We start from the raw sequence: 19,373 nt of genomic DNA, 5'->3' as shown, positions 1-19,373 counted from the left end.
ACATACTGACCCACACAGCAAATCCAGTGCTGTTAAGGTGGTATGGCCCAGGTCCCCAGCCACCATCGTGGCCCTACCTTTTCAAGGTTCAAGCAGTCAGCTCTTGATGGCGTTATATATATATATATATATGTGTGTGTGTGTGTGACAGACCTAGCAGGGACAGAGGCTGTTGGATGGGACTGAATGCCAGCCTCTTGCGTTGCGATTATGGACCCTGGCATTTGGGGGAACGGTGCTCTTTGTGAGCTGTATGCCTGGGGACCCCTGAGGTGTTACTTGGATTCAGGTCCAGGCCGCCCCCCAAGACACAAAGACTCTGGATATATATATGCCATGTTAGCAGTAGACTGAATCACACTGTTGGGACACATGGACACAATGCTAATATCATCAACTCCAGCCACCTGTCTGTTGTCTTGTATAATGTAAATGAGTCTAGTCTGTATTGACACAGATTCTAAAGAGTATTTCACATATTGTTGTTTTGTTGTTTGTGCTAATTAACCCTGCAATTGAATGAAGGTGTCCAGTGTTGATTAGATAATTAGCTCATGCTAATTAGGTTAGGTTTCAGTCATCCTGCTGTATATATTTGTGTAAGATCTCAAATAAAGGACTATTCCTGATGTACTCCAAGACTGGTATTGTCTAGTTCTTGGGGGTTCCTATAGCCAGATTCATTGGCGTTGTGTTCCAGGACTTAGGAAGCGGTATACTGACGGAAACACTCAAGCGGAGTGTGGGGGATGTTCCGTCACAATATATATATATATATATATATATATATATATATATATATATATATATATATAAACATAGAAAAAAAATGTGATTGCAGAGGATTTAGTCCAGAGCAAGCTCCTTTTTTTTTTTTTAGGTAAATTCCACTATAATTCATACTATAGTAAATCAGGCCCAGAACCACTGTACTGTACCGCACATCACATCACTTCATTCTAGTAGATCAAGCCTTTGAGGGCCCAATCACCCCAGCCTGGTCAGTTGCAATGAGTTTAATACAGACACATTAATGTGCATTATGTTGTAAAAAAAAGTGTCTCCCACCAAGGACCACAAAAATTACTTAAGGGTCAATTCCCTAAGCTTTACCGCAATGGATAAGGGTATCATGTTACTCATTTGCATAAATGATTGCATGCAGTAAATTAAGTTAATTTCACAAAAAGTGATGACGATTATGTGGTATTTACCAGGAAAAAATGTGCTGGTAAATATTGCATAAAAAGCTCTTAAGTTCAATTCGCAAACGGACTAGAGAGTAAAAAAGCATATGATAATTATCACAAGGGTTTAGCTAGCGGTATCACAAGTGTTATTTGTTAAAAAACAGTCTGGGGGTCAGGGGATCACCAGGCTGTTTTTTGACAAATAACTGGTTGCTAAGGAGCTGGCCTAGAAGGAGTCGGCCGCCACATCATTAACAAACTATGACTCTTCAGCTGTCAGCGGGTTCCCTCCCGACAGCTTAATGTAATAAAAACAACCCGACAATTAATATTGTAAAATAAAAACAATGTGGGCTCCCTCAATGCATATCAGTCTCTTCGGGCCCTTCAGCCAAAAAAATGTTTTAAACGGTGTGTGGTCCCCCCTTAAAATCTATACCAGACCCTTATACAAGCATGCAGCCTGGCAGGTCAAGAAATGGGGGGGCCTTCACAATATGAAGGAGGGGTGGATGCCATCCTAAAGCACCTTGTCCTCATGTTGCTGGGGACAAGGGCCTCATCCCCACAACTATGGCCGGTGGTTGTAGGGGTCTGCAGGCAAGGGGCTAATCAGAATCTGGAAGCCCCCTTTAAGAAGGGGGGCCCCCCAGATCCCAGGCCCCCTCCTATGGGAATGAGTATCGGCTACATAGCCCTACCCCTACCCATTCACCAAAAAAGTGTCACAAAGTAATGAAAACACAATTCCTTTATTAAAAAAAAAAATAGCAGTTTGTAGTGCACAGTACAGAGGCCATTAAGCAACATACAGGGGTCAGCAGGGCAGAAGAGCATTGTATGGGGTCCGCTGGGTTGAGGACAGGGGTCAGCCGGGCAGTGCACAGGGGTCTGCAGGGCAGAAGACAGGGATCAACAAGGCAGTGTACAAGGGTCAGTAGGGAGGAGGATGGGCATAGCTCCCAACTGTCCCTGATTTCGAGGGACTGTCCCTGATTTGGAACAATGTCCCTCTTTCCTCCTCTTTGGCCCTCATTTTGGTCCCATCTATATAGTTGTATATAAAAATGCATTTTTTATCTTTAAAACCTTGCATCCAATTTCTAAATTGCTGCATTTGTACATTTTAAAAGCCAATATAATGGAATAGTAGTGGTTGTGGATTTAATTAACCTTTTTTTTTTGTTAATTCTCCTTTAAGGGGGTGTGGCAGGGGGAGTGTCCTATGCCTACATACATTTATTAGTAGGTGTCCCTCATTCCCATTTCAAAATGTTGGGAGGTATGAGGATGGGGTCACTACTGACAGGGTACTCAGCACAGCTCCGTCTCTCATTCCTGCACTACACACAGCCTAGGCATACATAGCAGATCTCCTTCTCTCCATACAGCGCATAGCTAAGTTTGCATTCTCTTACCCATAGCCACAGCACAGTGTAAAGCTGACTACTGCAGCTGGGCTGCCATTCTATATCTGGGAATTTCACAGGTCAGAGCTGCAACATAGCAGCCAGCCACACACTGAGGGCTGTAGAATTTTTTTCTGGCTGGGTGGGAGGGTTCACTTCTCTCAAATAGCTAGAGTGACACAAGATGGTGCCTTTTGCGCCTGTTCAATAAGGTTGGCTACCAGCATGTTTTATGAACACAGTAGGCCTGTGTACAAGATAATAAGTTGGACTCTACTGCCTGTGAAAAATAAAGCGCTGGGGCAAATATTGGATGTGGACAGAGTGCAGTGGGTCATTAGTAAGTGAGACAGAGGTCAGTAGTAGGTGAAGCAAAGGACAGATTTTGCCTAAGGGCCAGTTCACACCATGCCTGCACGTGAATCACACAGAAATGCGCTATGCTTTCCTGTGCGATTCAGATCGAATGCAAAACACACTCCATTCGTGATCTGCAGTGGGTGTCAATACAAAGTTTCCATGTGTTCCAGTTGCAGTGTATTATAAAAAGTAGTGCACACACTACATTTGGTGTGGTGCAGTGTGATTTTAGCCCACTGAAGAAGAATGGGCTGAAATCGCACTGCACAGAACCGCATGTTAATAAGCGTATCCCTGTGTGATTTATGTGTGGGCATGGTGTGAACTGGCCCTAACAAGGGAGGGAGGGGCTCCTAGCATAAATCCTTCTGACCATCCAACCCTGATTGTAGCACAAATCCACTAACACCCTCCTTCCCAAACTCCCCTCAAACACAACCCCCCCCCCTTTCTATTGCAGTCGCCACCAGGGCAGGACTTAGGGTGGTGGGGGCCCCTGGGCTTGAGTCCCTTTTGGGCCCTACCTTCTATACATTACCGTATTTATGGGCGTATAACACGCACCCCAAGTTTAGGAGGGAAGTTTAAGGAAAAAAACTTACATTTAAACGCCCATCAATGCAGCCTTGTCCAGTGTCATTTGCAGCCTTGTCATTGCAGTCTTGAAGTTTAAAAATGGTGCCGCCAAGATACAGAGTCCTGTGTATCTTGGCGGCTCTCCTGTCCTCTTGGCGGCTCTTGCCAGCTCTTGGCGGCTCTCGGGTCCTCTCGGCCCCTCTCAGGTCCTCTTGGTGGCTCTCGGGTCCTCTCACAGTCCCGATCAGAGCCGAGAGTAGCCAAGTGTACTCGGCTCGGGTCACAGTCATGCCCATTCCCTTTGTTATGTCCATCATAGGGTGGGACTGGGCGTGACTGTGAGCGGAGCCGAGTACACTCGGCTATGTATCTCAGCAGGGCCCCCTATTGGGCGGGGCCCATGGGCTTGAGCCCAGTCAAGCCCAATGGTAAGTCCTGCCCTGGTCGCCACCATAAATCCTCCTAATCCCCACCCCATCCAGCATAAACCCTGCACCCCAAAGCCTCCTTCTAGCACAAATCCTGAACAAAAAACTCAGCCTTCAAAAAAAAGAGACAGACCTAACAGGAAACCCCCTACAGAACAAATGTCACCCCACCTCTTAAAATGACTTTAAAATCCCACCAAGTCAACACAGCAGACCCGATGAGGAAACACACAAGCTAAATCCTCAAGTCTATCACCACTGTGCACTGCAGTCTCAAATGGACACAGCACCCAAGCCATCTAACACGCTTTACCGCAATGCAATGGTCTGAGATTACCTACCACCTCGTGGCAGACATATTTGTGACAGCTGTTCTGCAGTATCAGTCCTATTTCCCTATCTTATCCATTTATGGTTTATGTGTATTAAGTGGAGGTAAGCCGCTATAATAAATATTGAGGCTTATCTCCTCTGGAGAGCAGTTTATAAGGCTGCAATGAGAAACAGAGAGGACATTGTCCACTCATTGCAGCAAAATGAGAAGTCGGCCATGCAAACACCAACTGCCAGTTTCATAAGGTGCATTAAAATTAACTGACTGGCAATCGTTGTAAAATATCTCCTCCCCTGCTTCATTAGCAAATAGGTGGCAATAGCATGGAGAGAAGAGAGAAAAATCCCCAATGTGAAGAGGAAGTAGAATGATGTACTCTTTTAGTTTTGATTGATGTTGCTAAATGACATCCCTCCTTCTCATGTGTCTGTACATGACTTTCATTCTTCATGTATAACATTCTTTTCTTTTCCCCATTGGAGGAAAAAAAGTGGCAATCTTATTAAACATGCTCTTCAATGAGATAAGTATATAATGCGAATAGCCGCCATGTGTAAAGTGCACTAGATGGTGCCTTAATAAATTCTTTGATTCTATCATATACAGTATACTTTATGAAGGGTGTTGCCATTTTATTGGAGAATTCTGCCAACCCACCTGTGGATACACCCTGTGAGTTCTCAGTGTATAAAGCAGAGCCTAGATCTGAGTGATCAACCCTTAACATCTGCTCACAGAATTTGTGAGTCTCAGGCTGGGTTCACACTATTGCAAAACCTGCATCCAATTCGCATGTCAGGAGATTGTGACCGGCTCTCTATGAAGCCAGCTCACGAATCTCCGCAGCGGCTCCGGAGCAAATTGCACAAGAGCTCTGTTTGTCTTCTGGTCTGTTTCAGGTCCGGATTCAGTCCAAAATTTGGGCTGAAATTGGACCTGCAATGTTCCACTTCACCTTACTGACAAGTAATGACTCCTTCCTGCTCCTTTTCAAGCCTCCATTGTGGGCACGTTAACCCTTTTGGGACCAAAGTCTCTGCAATCAGGGTCAGGAGAAAGGTTTCTACCCAAAGTCTCTCCTTGAACCTTTGAATTCCGAGTCCCAAATAAGGACTTACCCAACTGCCAGTCAGTCCTCTCCAACTGGACTGCCACAGAAACCCTCCCCCTGCAGTGAGTATATAGAATGTCTCTTTTCATCCCCCTTAAATCGACCACAACCCAGATAATGGGGAATTATACCTGTTTTCCAGGAACCATCCTCGATGTCCTGTACAACATGTAGTGTAGTATTGATCATTTCTTAAAATGGCAATCCCCTTGTCACAGGACAACTATACAGATCTCTGTTGATACAGTAAGGAGGGTAGATTCCCCTATTGTCATGGCAATGGGATTATAATCCCTCTGTGACCATGCTAATTGTGCAGATCTTTTCATCACTATGGAAATGAGACTGATTACTCATGGTTTGATTCCACCATCACCATGATGCCAGTCTGATCCCTCTGTCTTCATGACAATGCGGCTATCCCAACATGGCTCTGGAAAATTTTAAAATTTTTTGCCCAATATCTAGCTTACTCTTCCATGCCAAGATCCTTGAGTGGATTGTGATATATCCGTTGAATAATCACCTGACCTAACCTATCTAAACCCCTCCAATCTGGTTTTCAGCAACCGCACTGCACATAAACCTCCTTGGTCAAAGTCATTAATGACCAGGGCTTTTTTTGTCAGAGAATAGGTACTCCCTATTCAGAGTAACCCCTTGCCTCCACCCCCTACGCACCTCAGAGCACCGTCCCTTGGTTCCACCCCCTGTTCCACCATTTTTAGAGAATACAGAACCAAGTATCATTTTGTGGTGCCAAGTAATTTGTTAATAAAAACATAAAAAACAGTAAAATAGATCCTCTGCAACCAGCAACAATAGGGTCCCCAGGAACAATAGATCCCCCAGAAAAAAGACCCCGCAAGCAACAATAGATCTCCCAGCAGCCAGCATTAGGAGGCTCTTCCATCAACAGTGGATCCCTGCCAGCACTGATTGATCCCCCCCAGCAACATAAGGTGCCCCCAGCAACAATAGATCCCCTGGCGACAAGAGGTCCCCACCAGCAACAATAGATCCCCACCACCAATTAAAGATCTCAGCAACACTAGATCCCCAAGTAGCCACTATCAATAGACCCTCCAGAACACCCCATTATGCCAGTACTGTACATACATTCAGTGCTGGAGGTGCTGGAACTGCATTCCCCTGCATTCCCGCTGAAAACATGCCCTGTTAATGACTTTCTGTTAGCTTCTGATTCAAGCTCGTTAACTATTTGTATTACACTGGATCTTAGTTATTGTAGACCACAATATTTTACTCTCTCACCTTGAAACCATTTTTGGAGTCTCAGAATTGCCTCTGAAATGTATTAAGTCATATCTTACTGATTGCTGTCACTTTGTTTCTCTTCTCTTTCAGTCTGATGTTGGTCCAGTCATGTATGGTGTTCCTCAGGGCTCAATCTTGGGTCCCTTACTTTTTAGCATTTACATGTTTCTACTTGCCCAAATGTTTAGATCACATGGACTCAATTATCACTTCTATGCTGATGACACTCAGATATACATTCACACTAAACCGGATTCTACTTTAGCTGCTTCTCTCCTATCTAACTGTAATTGTTATAAAAAACTTGGATGGCCCAACACTTCCTTCAATTAAAACTGGAGTCATGCTTTTTGGTACCCCCATCCATTATATAATAGCTTATCTATAGATGGCTCTGTACGTGAGCTTCGGTCTAAATTGAAAAATCTAGAGGTGATATTTGATGCTAATTTAACACTTGATCCACATAGTTACATAGTTACATAGTTAGTCAGGTTGAAAAAAGACATCAAGTTCAACCACAAAAAAAAATAAAAAATTAATAATAATATCATACAATCCCATATACCCAATTCTATACCCACAGTTGATCCAGAGGAAAGCAAAAAACCCCAACAGAGCATGATCCAATTTGCTAAAGCAGGGGAAAAAATTCACATGTACAAGCTGTTGTCATAACATATATTTTCTAGGGGTGCACCGAATGGGTTTTTTGGTGCCGAAACCGATATCGAAAATGAAAAATACACTAGGCCGAAAACCGAAACCGATACCGAAACAGCACTGATACCAAAACATATTTAAAAAAAATATATATTTTTATACAGGAGATGGTCAGAGACTGGGGACATGGTACAGGAGATGGTCAGAGACTGGGGACATGGTACAAGAGATGGTCAGAGACTGGGGACATGGTACAAGAGATGGTCAGAGACTGGGGACATGGTACAGGAGGTGGTCAGAGACTGGGGACATGGTACAAGAGATGGTCAGAGACTGGGGACATGGTACAGGAGGTGGTCAGAGACTGGGGACATGGTACAAGAGATGGTCAGAGACTGGGGACATGGTACAGGAGGTGGTCAGAGACTGGGGACATGGTACAAGAGATGGTCAGAGACTGGGGACATGGTACAGGAGGTGGTCAGAGACTGGGGACATGGTACAGGAGGTGGTCAGAGACAGAGGACACGGTACAGGAGGTGGTCAGAGACAGAGGACACGGTACAGGAGGTGGTCAGAGACAGAGGGCACGGTACAGGAGGTGGTCAGAGACAGGACACGGTACAGGAGGTGGTCAGAGACTGGGGACATGGTACAAGAGATGGTCAGAGACTGGGGACATGGTACAGGAGGTGGTCAGAGACTGGGGACATGGTACAAGAGATGGTCAGAGACTGGGGACATGGTACAGGAGGTGGTCAGAGACTGGGGACATGGTACAGGAGGTGGTCAGAGACAGAGGACACGGTACAGGAGGTGGTCAGAGACAGAGGACACGGTACAGGAGGTGGTCAGAGACAGAGGGCACGGTACAGGAGGTGGTCAGAGACAGGACACGGTACAGGAGGTGGTCAGAGACAGAGGACACGGTACAGGAGGTGGTCAGAGACAGAGGACACGGCACAGGAGGTGTCCCCTATTGCAGCCAGCATCCCCCATTGCAGCCAGCGTCCCCCAGTGTGTCCCTTTGCAGCTAGCGTGTCCCAGTGTGTCCCTTTGCAGCCAGCGTGTCCCAGTGTGTCCCTTTGCAGCCAGCGTGTCCCAGTGTGTCCCTTTGCAGCCAGCGTGTCCCATTGCAGCCAGCGTGTCCCAGTGTGTCCCTTTGCAGCCAGCGTGTCCCAGTGTGTCCCTTTGCAGCCAGCGTGTCCCAGTGTGTCCCTTTGCAGCCAGCGTGTCCCAGTGTGTCCCTTTGCAGCCAGCGTGTCCCAGCGTGTCCCATTGCAGCCAGCATGTCCCATTGCAGCCAGCGTGTCCCATTGCAGCCAGCGTGTCCCAGTGTGTCCCTTTGCAGCCAGTGTGTCCCTTTGCAGCCAGTGTGTCCCTTTGCAGCCAGCGTGTCCCATTGCAGCCAGCATGTTCCAGTGTGTCCCTTTGCAGCCAGCGTGTCCCATTGCAGCCAGCGTGTCCCAGTGTGTCCCTTTGCAGCCAGCGTGTCCCAGTGTGTCCCTTTGCAGCCAGCGTGTCCCATTGCAGCCAGCGTGTCCCAGTGTGTCCCTTTGCAGCCAGCATGTCCCAGTGTGTCCCTTTGCAGCCAGTGTGTCCCAGTGTGTCCCTTTGCAGCCAGCGTGTCCCAGTGTGTCCCTTTGCAGCCAGCGTGTCCCAGTGTGTCCCAGTGTGTCCCTTTGCAGCCAGCGTGTCCCAGTGTGTCCCTTTGCAGCCAGTGTGTCCCTTTGCAGCCAGTGTGTCTGTGTCCCATTTTGCAGCCAGCCTGTGCAGGGAAGAGAGCCGTCTCCGCCGCCTGTTTAATCACAGCGCCGGGAACATCACAGCTTTCATTTCAATAGCTGTGTGTTCCCGGCCACACGTCATACACAGCCCCTCCCCCTTGCCCGGGCACTTTGATAGACAGATCACCCACAGGATTGGATGGATGATCTGTCTATCAAAGTGCCCGGACAAGGGGGAGGGGCTGTGTATGAGGCGCGGCCGGGAACACACAGCTATTGAAATGAAAGCTGTGATGTTCCCGACGCTGTGATTAAACAGGCGGTGGAGGCGGCTCTCCTGCGCTATAGTATACCCCCATGATGGGCGGCACCAGGGGCGGGGGAGCGGAGCCCCGCCCCCACCCAGGCCACGCCCCATTTTCGGCTCCATTATCGGCCGTTTTTCTCTTTCGGCAAATTGCCGAAAAGGGCATTTTCGGCCGATATGTTTCGGCGGCCGAAATTTCGGTGCATCCCTAATTTTTTCCACTTGAGAAACATTGCTCGGCTATGTCCTATGCTGTCATACACTGTAGCTGAAAAGCTACATACAATATCTCACAAAAGTGAGTACATTTTTGTAAATATTTTATTACCGACGTATAACACGCACCCCAAGTTTAGGAGGGAATTTTAAGGAAAAAACTTTTAGGAGGGAAGTTTAAGGAACAAAAACTTACATTTAAATGCCCATCAATGCAGCCTTGTCAGTGTCCATCTGCAGCCTTGTCAGTGTCATATGCAGCTTTGTCATGCAGCCTGTCCATCATTGCAGCCTTGTCAGTGTCATATGCAGCCTGTCCATCATTGCAGCCTTGTCAGTGTCATATGCAGCCTTGTCATGCAGCGTGTCCATCATTGCAGCCTGTCTATCATTGCAGCCTTGTAATGCAGCCTTGTCCATCGTTGTCCCCTTGTCAGTGTTATTTTCAGGTTCTACTTTTAAAAATGGTGCCGCCGAGATGTCTTGTGCATCTCGGCCGCGCCCAGTAGTTCCCGGCTGCCTTCGGCTCTTTTCGGCGGCTTTCGGCCATTCTCGGTGGCTTTTGGCCACCTTCGGCCCTTCTTGGCGACTTTTGGCTGCCTTTCCGGCCCTTCTCGGCGGCTTTTGGCCGCTCTCAGCCATTCTCTGCAGTTTTCGGCCGCTCAGAAGGGCCGAAGGCAGCCCGAAAGCCGCAGAGAAAGGCCGAAGGCAGCCGAAAGCCGCCGAGAAGGGCTGAAAGCGGGCAAAAGCGGCCAAGAAGGGCTGAAGGTGGCCTAAAGCCACCAAGAAGGGCTGAAGGCGGCTGAAAGCCGCCCAAAGGCTCAAAAATTGTGGAGGATCGCACCTGTGATTTTTCCCTGATTTTACGGGGAAAAAAGTGCGTATTATACGCGGATAAATACGGTATATCTTTTCATGTGAAGAAATTACACTTTGCTACAATGTAAAGTAGTGAGTGTACAGCTCGTATAACAGTGTAAATTCGCTGTCCCCTGAAAAAAACTCAACACACAGCCATTAATGTCTAAACCACTGGCAACAAAAGTGAGTACACCCCTAAGTGAAAATGTCCAAATTGGGCCCAATTAGCCATTTTCCCTCCATGGTGTCATGTCACTTATTAGTGTTACAAGGTCTCTGGTGTGAATGGGGAGCAGGTGTGTTCAATTTGGTGTTGTCGCTCTCATTCTCTCATACTGGTCACTGGAAGTTCAACATGGCACCTCATGGCAAAGAACTCTCTGAGGATCTGAAAAAAAGAATTGTTGCTTGACATAAAGATGGCCTAGGCTATAAGAAGATTGTCAAGACCCTAAAACTGAGCTGCAGCATGGTGGCCAAGACCATACAGAGGATTAACAGGACAGGTTCCACTCAGAACAGGCCTCCCCATGGTCGACCAAAGAAGTTGAATGAACATGCTCAGCATCCTATCCAGAGGTTGTCTTTGGGAAATAGATGTTTGAGTGCTGCCAGCATTGCTGCAGAGGTTGAAGGGGTGGGGTGGGTGAGCCTGTCAGTGCTCAGACCATATGCCGCACACTGCATCAAATTGGTCTGCATGGCTGTCTTCCCAGAAGGAAGCCTCTTCTAAAGATAATGCACAAGAAAGCCTGCATCAGTTTGCTGAATTCAAGCAGAATAAGGACACGGATGAGACCAAGATAAACCTATTTGATTCAGATGGTGTCAAGCGCATGTGGTGGCAACCAGGAGAGATGGGCAAAAGGTTCGGCTCAAGCATAAGTTCGGGCCAAACTTTGGTTGTTCGGATGTTCTGCAAACACTGAACAATATGCGTCGTTTGGGGAAAATTCGGAACACAGTTAAAGTCTATGGGACATTAACATGAAAAATCAAAAGTGTTAATTTTAAAGGCTTATATGCAAGTTATTGTCATAAACAGTGTTTGGGGACCTGGGTCCTGCCCTAGGGGACATGTATCAATGACAGCCATTTTTTTGAGAGCAGTGATTTTAATAATGCTTAAAGTGAAACAATAAAAGTGAAATAATTCTATGCTAATTGTAAACCTGAACATACTCTCAATAAAACCTTTTTTGACTGTGAAAAATAAAAGTGAAATATTCCTTTAAATTTCGTACATGGGGGTGTCTATAGTCTATGCCTGTAAAGTGGTGCATTTTTCCTCATGTTTAGAACACTCCCATAGACATTTCATTACAGCCACGAGTTGTTTTAAATTACTTTTTTCCTTTAGAAATGTTATTTTGTGCAGGGACTGTTGTAAACACGGGAAAAATGCACCACTTTACGGGTATACTATAGACACTCCCCCAAGTGCAAAAGTTATTATTTCACTTTTATAGTGTCACTTTAAGCATTATTAAAATCACTGTTCCCGAAAAAACAGACGTTTTAAAAAAAATTTTTTTGCATTGATACATGTCCCCTGGGGTAGGACCCAGGCCCCCGGCCCCCAAACACTTTTTATGACAATAACTTGCATATAAGCCTTTAAAATGAGCACTTTTGATTATTCATGTTTGTGTCTCATAGACTTTAGCAGTGTTCGTGTGTTCTGCCAAATTTTTGGCCTCTACAGTATATTCTGGTGTGAACCACACTGGGGGGTGTTCAGCCAATCCCTAGTGAGGAGTACAAAGACAAGTGTGTCTTGCCTACCGTCAAGCAAGGTGGTAAGAGTGTCATGGTTTGGGGCTGCATGAGTACTGCCAGCACTGGGGAGCTACAGTTCATTGAGGGAAACATGAATGCCAACATGTACTGTGACATAATGAAGCAGAGCATGATCCCCTCCCTTTGGAGACTGGGCTGCAGGGCAGTATTCCAACATAACGACCCCAAACACACCTCCAAGACGACCGCTGCCTTGCTAAAGAGACTGAGGGTAAAGTTGATGGACTGGCCAAGCATGTCTCCAGACCTAAATCCTATTGAGCATCTGTGGGGCATACAGAAGGTGGAGGAGCTGGATCAACTTTAACTATAAATGTTAGTATCCAGTTATGTTCTTGCTCTTACTGTGAAGAAACCTTTCCGTATTTGGAGATTAAATCTCTTTTCCTCTAGGAATAAAATGTGCCCCCTTGACCTCTGTGATGACCTTAAAGTGAATAAGTCAACACCAAGTTCACTACATGGACCCATTATGTATTATCCCCCCTTAAAGCGGGACTGTACTGGGGAAAAAATATTAAAAGCCAGCAGCTATAAATACTACAGCTGCTGACTTTTAATAAATGGACACTCACCTGTCCCGGGGTCCAGCGATGCCGGCAGCCGAGGCCGATCGATCGCTCGGCTCTCGGCTGCTGCCGCCACCATTCTAGGTGAGGGAATCAGGAAGTGAAGCGAATCGGCTTCACTTCCCGGTTCGCTACTGCGCATGCGCGAGTCGCGCAGCGCAATAGGAATTGTCCGCGCTGTCACTGGGACCCGTGTGTGTCCCAGCAGACAGCGCGGCAGGACAGGAAGAGGCATAGACTCCCACGGGAGTCTATGCCCAGAAGTGGGTGTAAATACCTGTCTTTGACAGGTATCTCCACCCCCCTCCCCCCTGAAAGGTGCCAATTGTGACACCGGAGGGGGGGGGGGGTTCCGATCAGCGGAAGTTCCACTTTAGGGTGGAACCCCGCTTTAATCCCCTGTTCTCAAGAGAGAATAAACTCAGTTCCTCTAATCTTTCCTCATAGCTGAGCTCCTCCATGCCTCTTATCAGTTTGGTTGCCATTCTCTGCACTTTCTCCATACAATTGTGTTCTCCCGGGCTCGACTAATACAGGGCTTGTGTACCTAAATCCACTATTAATAGACTTCAATATGTTCAAAATTTTGCATCCAAAATCAGTGGCGTAACTAGAACCTTCAGGGCCCCGATGCAGGAAACCATGGCGGGCCCCCCCCCCCCAACCTCCGGACAGGGCTCTTTTCTCCGAGTCCGATGGTGGAACACCAGGGCCGGTCCCAAGTGGGTGGCTGCATATAAAGGAACCGATTTAAAAAACATCAATTACAGCCACTGTGCCCATCAAACGCCACCACTGTACCATCTAATGCCACCACTGTACCATCAAATGTCACTACTGTGCCCATCAAACTCTGCCGCTGTGCCCATCAAATGCCACTGCTGTGCCCATCAAATGCCACCGCTGTGCCCATCAAATGCTGCCAGTGTACCCATCAAATGCTGCCACTGTGCCCATCAAATGCTGCTACTGTGCACATCAAATGCTGTTGTTGTGCCCATCAAATGCTGCCACTGTGAATCCCCACCGCCCGCTCACTGTCTGCCCGCCACTTACCCTGTCTTGGTGGGGCAGCGGGTAACGGCCATGAGCGGGGTCCTCCATGCAGCTACTGCCATCCTCATCTCCCGTCCTCTCCTCCTGATGGGCGTCCAATAGCTGTGTCTATCGTTTCAGCCAATCGGGCGATGAGTAAAAGACCCGCACACCTGATTGGTGGAGAGGCCGTTCAGTGTTAGGAAAGTGAATATGAATTCACTTTTCTAACACACCTGGGTAGACTGTGAGCGTCAAGCATGGCGCTCGCAGTTCACCTATTTTGAAGCCTATTATAGCCCACGGCTCTAATCAGGTGCTGCAAAAACATCCCCCACCCCCCCCGCCGCTGTAATTCAGGCACCCGGCACCCCAAAAGGGACCAGACACCTAAATATAGGGGTGGCAGCGGTGGCCATGGATAGATTCATGCTATGCTATGCATGAGTCTATCCTTTGGTCATAGAGGGGGTGGAACCTGTGCACCCTTTTGGATGCACCGCCACTGATAAACACATGCACACACACATGCATACATACACATACATATATGAACACACACACACACATACATACATGCATGCTCTCACACACTCACACACATACAAGCATGCTCACACGCACACATACAAGCATGCTCACACACACAAACATACATTAATGCTCACACACACAAACATACATTAATGCTCACACACATTAATGCTCACACACACACATACAAGCATGCTCACACACACACACATACAAGCATGCTCGCACACACACACATACAAGCATGCTCACACACACATACATGCATGCTCACACAGACACACACACATACATGCATGCTCACACACATACATGCATGCTCACACACACACACATACATGCATGCTCACAAACATACAAGCATGCTCACACACGCACATACAAGCATGCTCACACACACACACACGCACATACAAGCATGCTCACGCACACACAAGCATGCTCACACGCACACACAAGCATGCTCACACACACACACAAGCATGCTCAAACACATATACATGCATGCTCACACACACATACATGCATGCTCACACACACACACATACATGCATGCTCACACACACGCACACACAAATACATGCTCACACACACGCACACACACACATACATGCATTCTCACACACACACACACATACAAGCATGCTCACACACACACGCGCACATACAAGCATGCTCACGCACACACAAGCATGCTCACACACACACACACATACAAGCATGCTCACACGCACATACAAGCATGCTCACACACACACACACACACGCACACACAAGCATGCTCTCACACATGCACATACAAGCATGCTCACACACACATACAAGCATGCTCACACACATGCACATACAAGCATGCTCACACACACATACATACAAGCATGTTCACACACACATACATACAAGCATATTCACTCATACAAGCATGCTCACACACACACACACATACAAACACAAATACAGTAGATAGTCTTATTAAAAAAAACGGCAGACATTTACCTTCCTGGCTTTTCCTGCCGGGTACTGCACTCTAGGGGGAGACAAAGAGCACACACTGCTTTCACTACTAAGCCTAATGTGAGGAGCTCCCTCACAGTGCCGATTTCAGTTCGGCTGATGATCGGGGAGCTCCTCTCAGCCTTCCCTCCTATCGAAGAGTGCAGGGGGCCCTTGGGCCCCCCCGCAGCAAGGGGCCCGGTCGCCATGGCGATCTTGGCGACCCCTATAATTCCGCCACTGTCCAAAATCCTGATTAGGTCGGGTACAAATAATCATATTACTCCTATCCTGGAGTCCTTTCTCTGGCTACCCATCAGGTTTCACATAGACTTTAAAATCCCTCTTGCTCACCTATAAGACTCTTCATGGCTTGGCACCCCATTATCTCTGAACTTTTATCAACTTACTCCCCCCCTCCCCTTCGCAACCTCCGCTCCTCAAATTCTGGTCTTCTGTGTGTATCCTCTACTCACCTTCACCTACATGGGAGACAGAGACTTCTCCTGCTTTGCTCCAAAACTCTGGAATTCACTTCTAAAGAACATCAGAGTCATCTTTTCTAAACGCATTCAAATCAAATCTAACAAATTTCTTCTTTAAACTTTTTTCTTTAGACAAGCTTTCACATAATTGTCCCTTTTTTCCTTTATGTTATCCTGTGTATTTCTTGTGTATTCCTTGTAAAGTGCTTTGATCAGCTACTTTTAAAGGTGCTATATAAAATAACATTTATTATTATTATATAAACCGTGGGGTATGAAAAATGTGGGCAGATGTATTGTCATGCTTTAGGCTCAATATATACTGAACAAAATCAGGTAAGACTGTGCATCATCTGATAGTGTGTATTTGTTTCTCAACAGTAAGAAAAACTCCCAACACATCTCAGACATGGAGCGACCAAGAGCAGAGGTCAGGATGCATTGGCTGATTTATAAATTTTAATGCATGAATGTCACTGCTGCCTATGGCCCACAAATCATGAGTCTGGCTGCATTGGGAATGCAGAAACCATTTGTGATTAAAGCAGAACTCCGGGCATTTTTTTTTCTATGTCCTTGTTGCTGATCTCCGACCTTCACCAACTTTGCCATCCATGTTCTTCTGAGCTCTATAGTTCCTCTGTAATATGCTGCTAAGCTTGCTGAAAAAACATTATTGCCTGCTGACATCCTGTTTGTAAGACCGCTGGCATATATCCCTCTCCTAAGCTCAGTCTGACACGCCCCATTGTAGTCCTCTGAAAATAAGCAAGGACGAAGCATCAATGTAGTGGGCGGAGGGTTCTTACAGCACCCGGTCTGTGCCAATGGAGAAGGTGTCCTCCTTCTCCTCTCTTCCCTCCTCCTCCTCCCTGCCAGTAATCCTCCCTCCACTATCCCCGCCCCAACTTTTTTTGGGCAACAAGCTTCACACGATGTGGGTTGCCACGATTGCCACATGATTTATAGCGCGACAATCGCAGCAGACCCGCACCGCAATTTTAAGTGTCATTCGTATGAATGGTATCTCAAAAGTTAGACCTACGATTTGTCATTTACACATTGGCACTTTGAAATCTCGGCAAATCTGCCCGCGATTCACAACTTTGAAGTGTAAATGCAGTCTAAGGCCCCTTTTACACTGACGTCCCGTTCAGGCCCGCCTGTCAGTTTTTCAGGCGGACCTGAACGGGTGCTCCATAGAGCTCTATGGAGCATCGGATGTCAGCGGTGACATGTCCGCTGACATCCGACCCGCTCCGATCCAAAAAAGTGTAACGGAGGAAAAAGCTATTTTTCCATCCCTCTGCGGATCGGATCGGGTGACGACGGGCACTGCGGTCCGTCGTCATCCGATCTCCCATAGGGGAGAGCGGCGCTGTGACAGGTCTGTCCCTGCGCAGTATGCAGAGACGGACCTGTCATCTCCCTGCTCAGCGGGGATCGGCGGAGTGATCCCCGCTGAGCAAACGGATATCCACGGGGCGGATCAGAACTGATCCTCCCCGTGTGAAAGGACCCTTAGAGAGCATTTTTTTATACTTATCTTGCCAGTGATTGCTGTCATTGAGCTAGGCAGTCTACAGTTAATTAAACATTTTTTTTATAAAAAAATCATCACAACGCATAATATTTACCAAAATAAAAAGCACTTTATGAATGGAGGAGGTGAATATTTCATTTATATGCCCGTCTCCCGTTCATAGAGTGCCTTTCGTTGATGGAAGCTATGCAGGGGTGTAGGGGGTGGAAGATTTTACCTAGGACAGCAGCCACCAGCAAAAGATAAACTTCTCAATAAATGAAAGTACTGTCCTTTGTGCTGATTTAAAAAAAAAAAATTAATAAATAAATAGGCTTTGTAAGGTGTCTGTTAAAGTTCCTATATATTCTCTATCCTTTACTTGCATTATACTGACAATCATCATTTAAGTCACAAACTAATTTGTGTATTCAGCTTGGCAGGCAATATTAAATGTGACTTGCTTGCGGCATTGTGCGTAAATATTCTGAGTAGCAACCAATATATCTGCTTGAATCTCTACTGCTTTGCGAATGCATAAATTTGCTTTAAACATAGGTAATAAATAAGGAAAGATTTGTTTTATTATGAAATAAAAAAGAAACAGTTTAAACAGAAAGTAATTACATTAAAACAAAACAAAATTCCCTAGTGAAAAATATAAGGAATTGGGGAAAGCTAGATATATTTGTTGGGTGTAGTTATAAAGCATTGAATGTGACTTTCACATTTAAAACTCCAAAAGACAGTTGGGGGTATTCATAATGGGTGTCATAGACAACCTCTAGAGTTCCATCGGGGCACAGCACAGACACAACAGATATATGGGATTGCAGACCCTACAAGCACCCCTTTCAACAAAATAATATCAAAATCATCTAAAATAGAAAAGGTAATTAATTTAACCACTTACAGACCGGACCATTTTGCTGGTCAAAGACCAGACCACTTTTTGCGATTCGGCACTGCGTCGCTTTAACTGACAATTGCGCGGTCGTGCGACATGGCTCCCAAACAAAATTTGACGTCCTTTTTTTCCCACAAATAGAGCTTTCTTTTGGTGGTATTTGATCACCCCTGCGGTTTTAATTTTTTGCGCTATAAACAAAAATAGAGCGACAATTTTGAAAAAAACGCATAATTTTTTACTTTTTGTTATAATAAATATTCCCCAAAAATATATAAAAAAACGTTTTTTTCCCCCAGTTTAGGCCGATACGTATTCTTCTACATATTTTTGGTAAAAAAAAATCACAATAAGCGATTATTGATTGGTTTGCGCAAAAGTTATAGTTTTTACAAAATAGGGATAGTTTTATGGTATTTTTATTAATACGTTTTTATTATTTTATTTTTTATACTAGTAATGGTGGCGATCAGCGATTTTTATTGTGACTGCGACATTGTGGCGGACACATCGGACATTTTTGACACATTTTTGGGACCATTGTCATTTATACAGTAATCACTGCTATATAAATGCAGTGATTACTGTGTAAATTAAACTGGCAGTGAAGAGGTTAACCAGTGGGTGTTAGTGTAGGGGTTAAGTGTTCCTAGGGGTGTGTTACTAACTGTGGGGGGGTTGGGCTTTCATTTAGTGAATCTCAATCACATGGAGCAGAGATCAGCGTCACTAGTTGCTAGGCAGAATGGAGAAATGCTGTTTACACGGCATTTCCTCCATTCAGCTGTCCCGTGAGACGATCGCGGGTATGCCAGCGGCGATCGAGTCCGCAGGACCCTCGACCGGACTCACAGGGGTCCCAATGGCAGGGCGGCATTGAAGATTGGACGTACCTGTACGCCAATATGCCTGCCCGTGCCATTCTGCCAACGTACATCGGCGTGCGCTGGTCGGGAACTGGTTAAACAACAAAAGACAAAGTTAAAAGCATATCATTAAAATCACTAAATTCCTTTAGGCTGGGTTCACATATGAGAATGCATCGGCTCACAGCAGAAGTCCGGTGCA

General features: G+C 46.2%; 1 protein-coding gene across 1 annotated transcript in view; it reads left to right on the top strand.

Annotated features, from left to right (window-relative positions):
* Positions 1-19,373, top strand: part of NCF4 (neutrophil cytosolic factor 4) — a 77,550-nt gene that overhangs the window by 36,608 nt on the left and 21,569 nt on the right. The window contains exon 7 of the mRNA XM_077452259.1: positions 16,258-16,306. Within this exon, the coding sequence (XP_077308385.1) occupies positions 16,258-16,306 (49 nt within the window). The remainder of the gene's footprint in view (positions 1-16,257; positions 16,307-19,373) is intronic.

The sequence above is a fragment of the Lithobates pipiens genome, unplaced genomic scaffold (assembly GCF_037356315.1).
Source record: "Lithobates pipiens isolate NorthernLeopardFrog02 unplaced genomic scaffold, aLitPip1_a1.2 Scaffold_23, whole genome shotgun sequence".
NCBI lineage: Eukaryota > Metazoa > Chordata > Amphibia > Anura > Ranidae > Lithobates > Lithobates pipiens.
The sequence above is the reverse complement of the archived record's forward strand: the minus strand, read 5'-3'. Positions and strand labels throughout refer to the sequence as shown.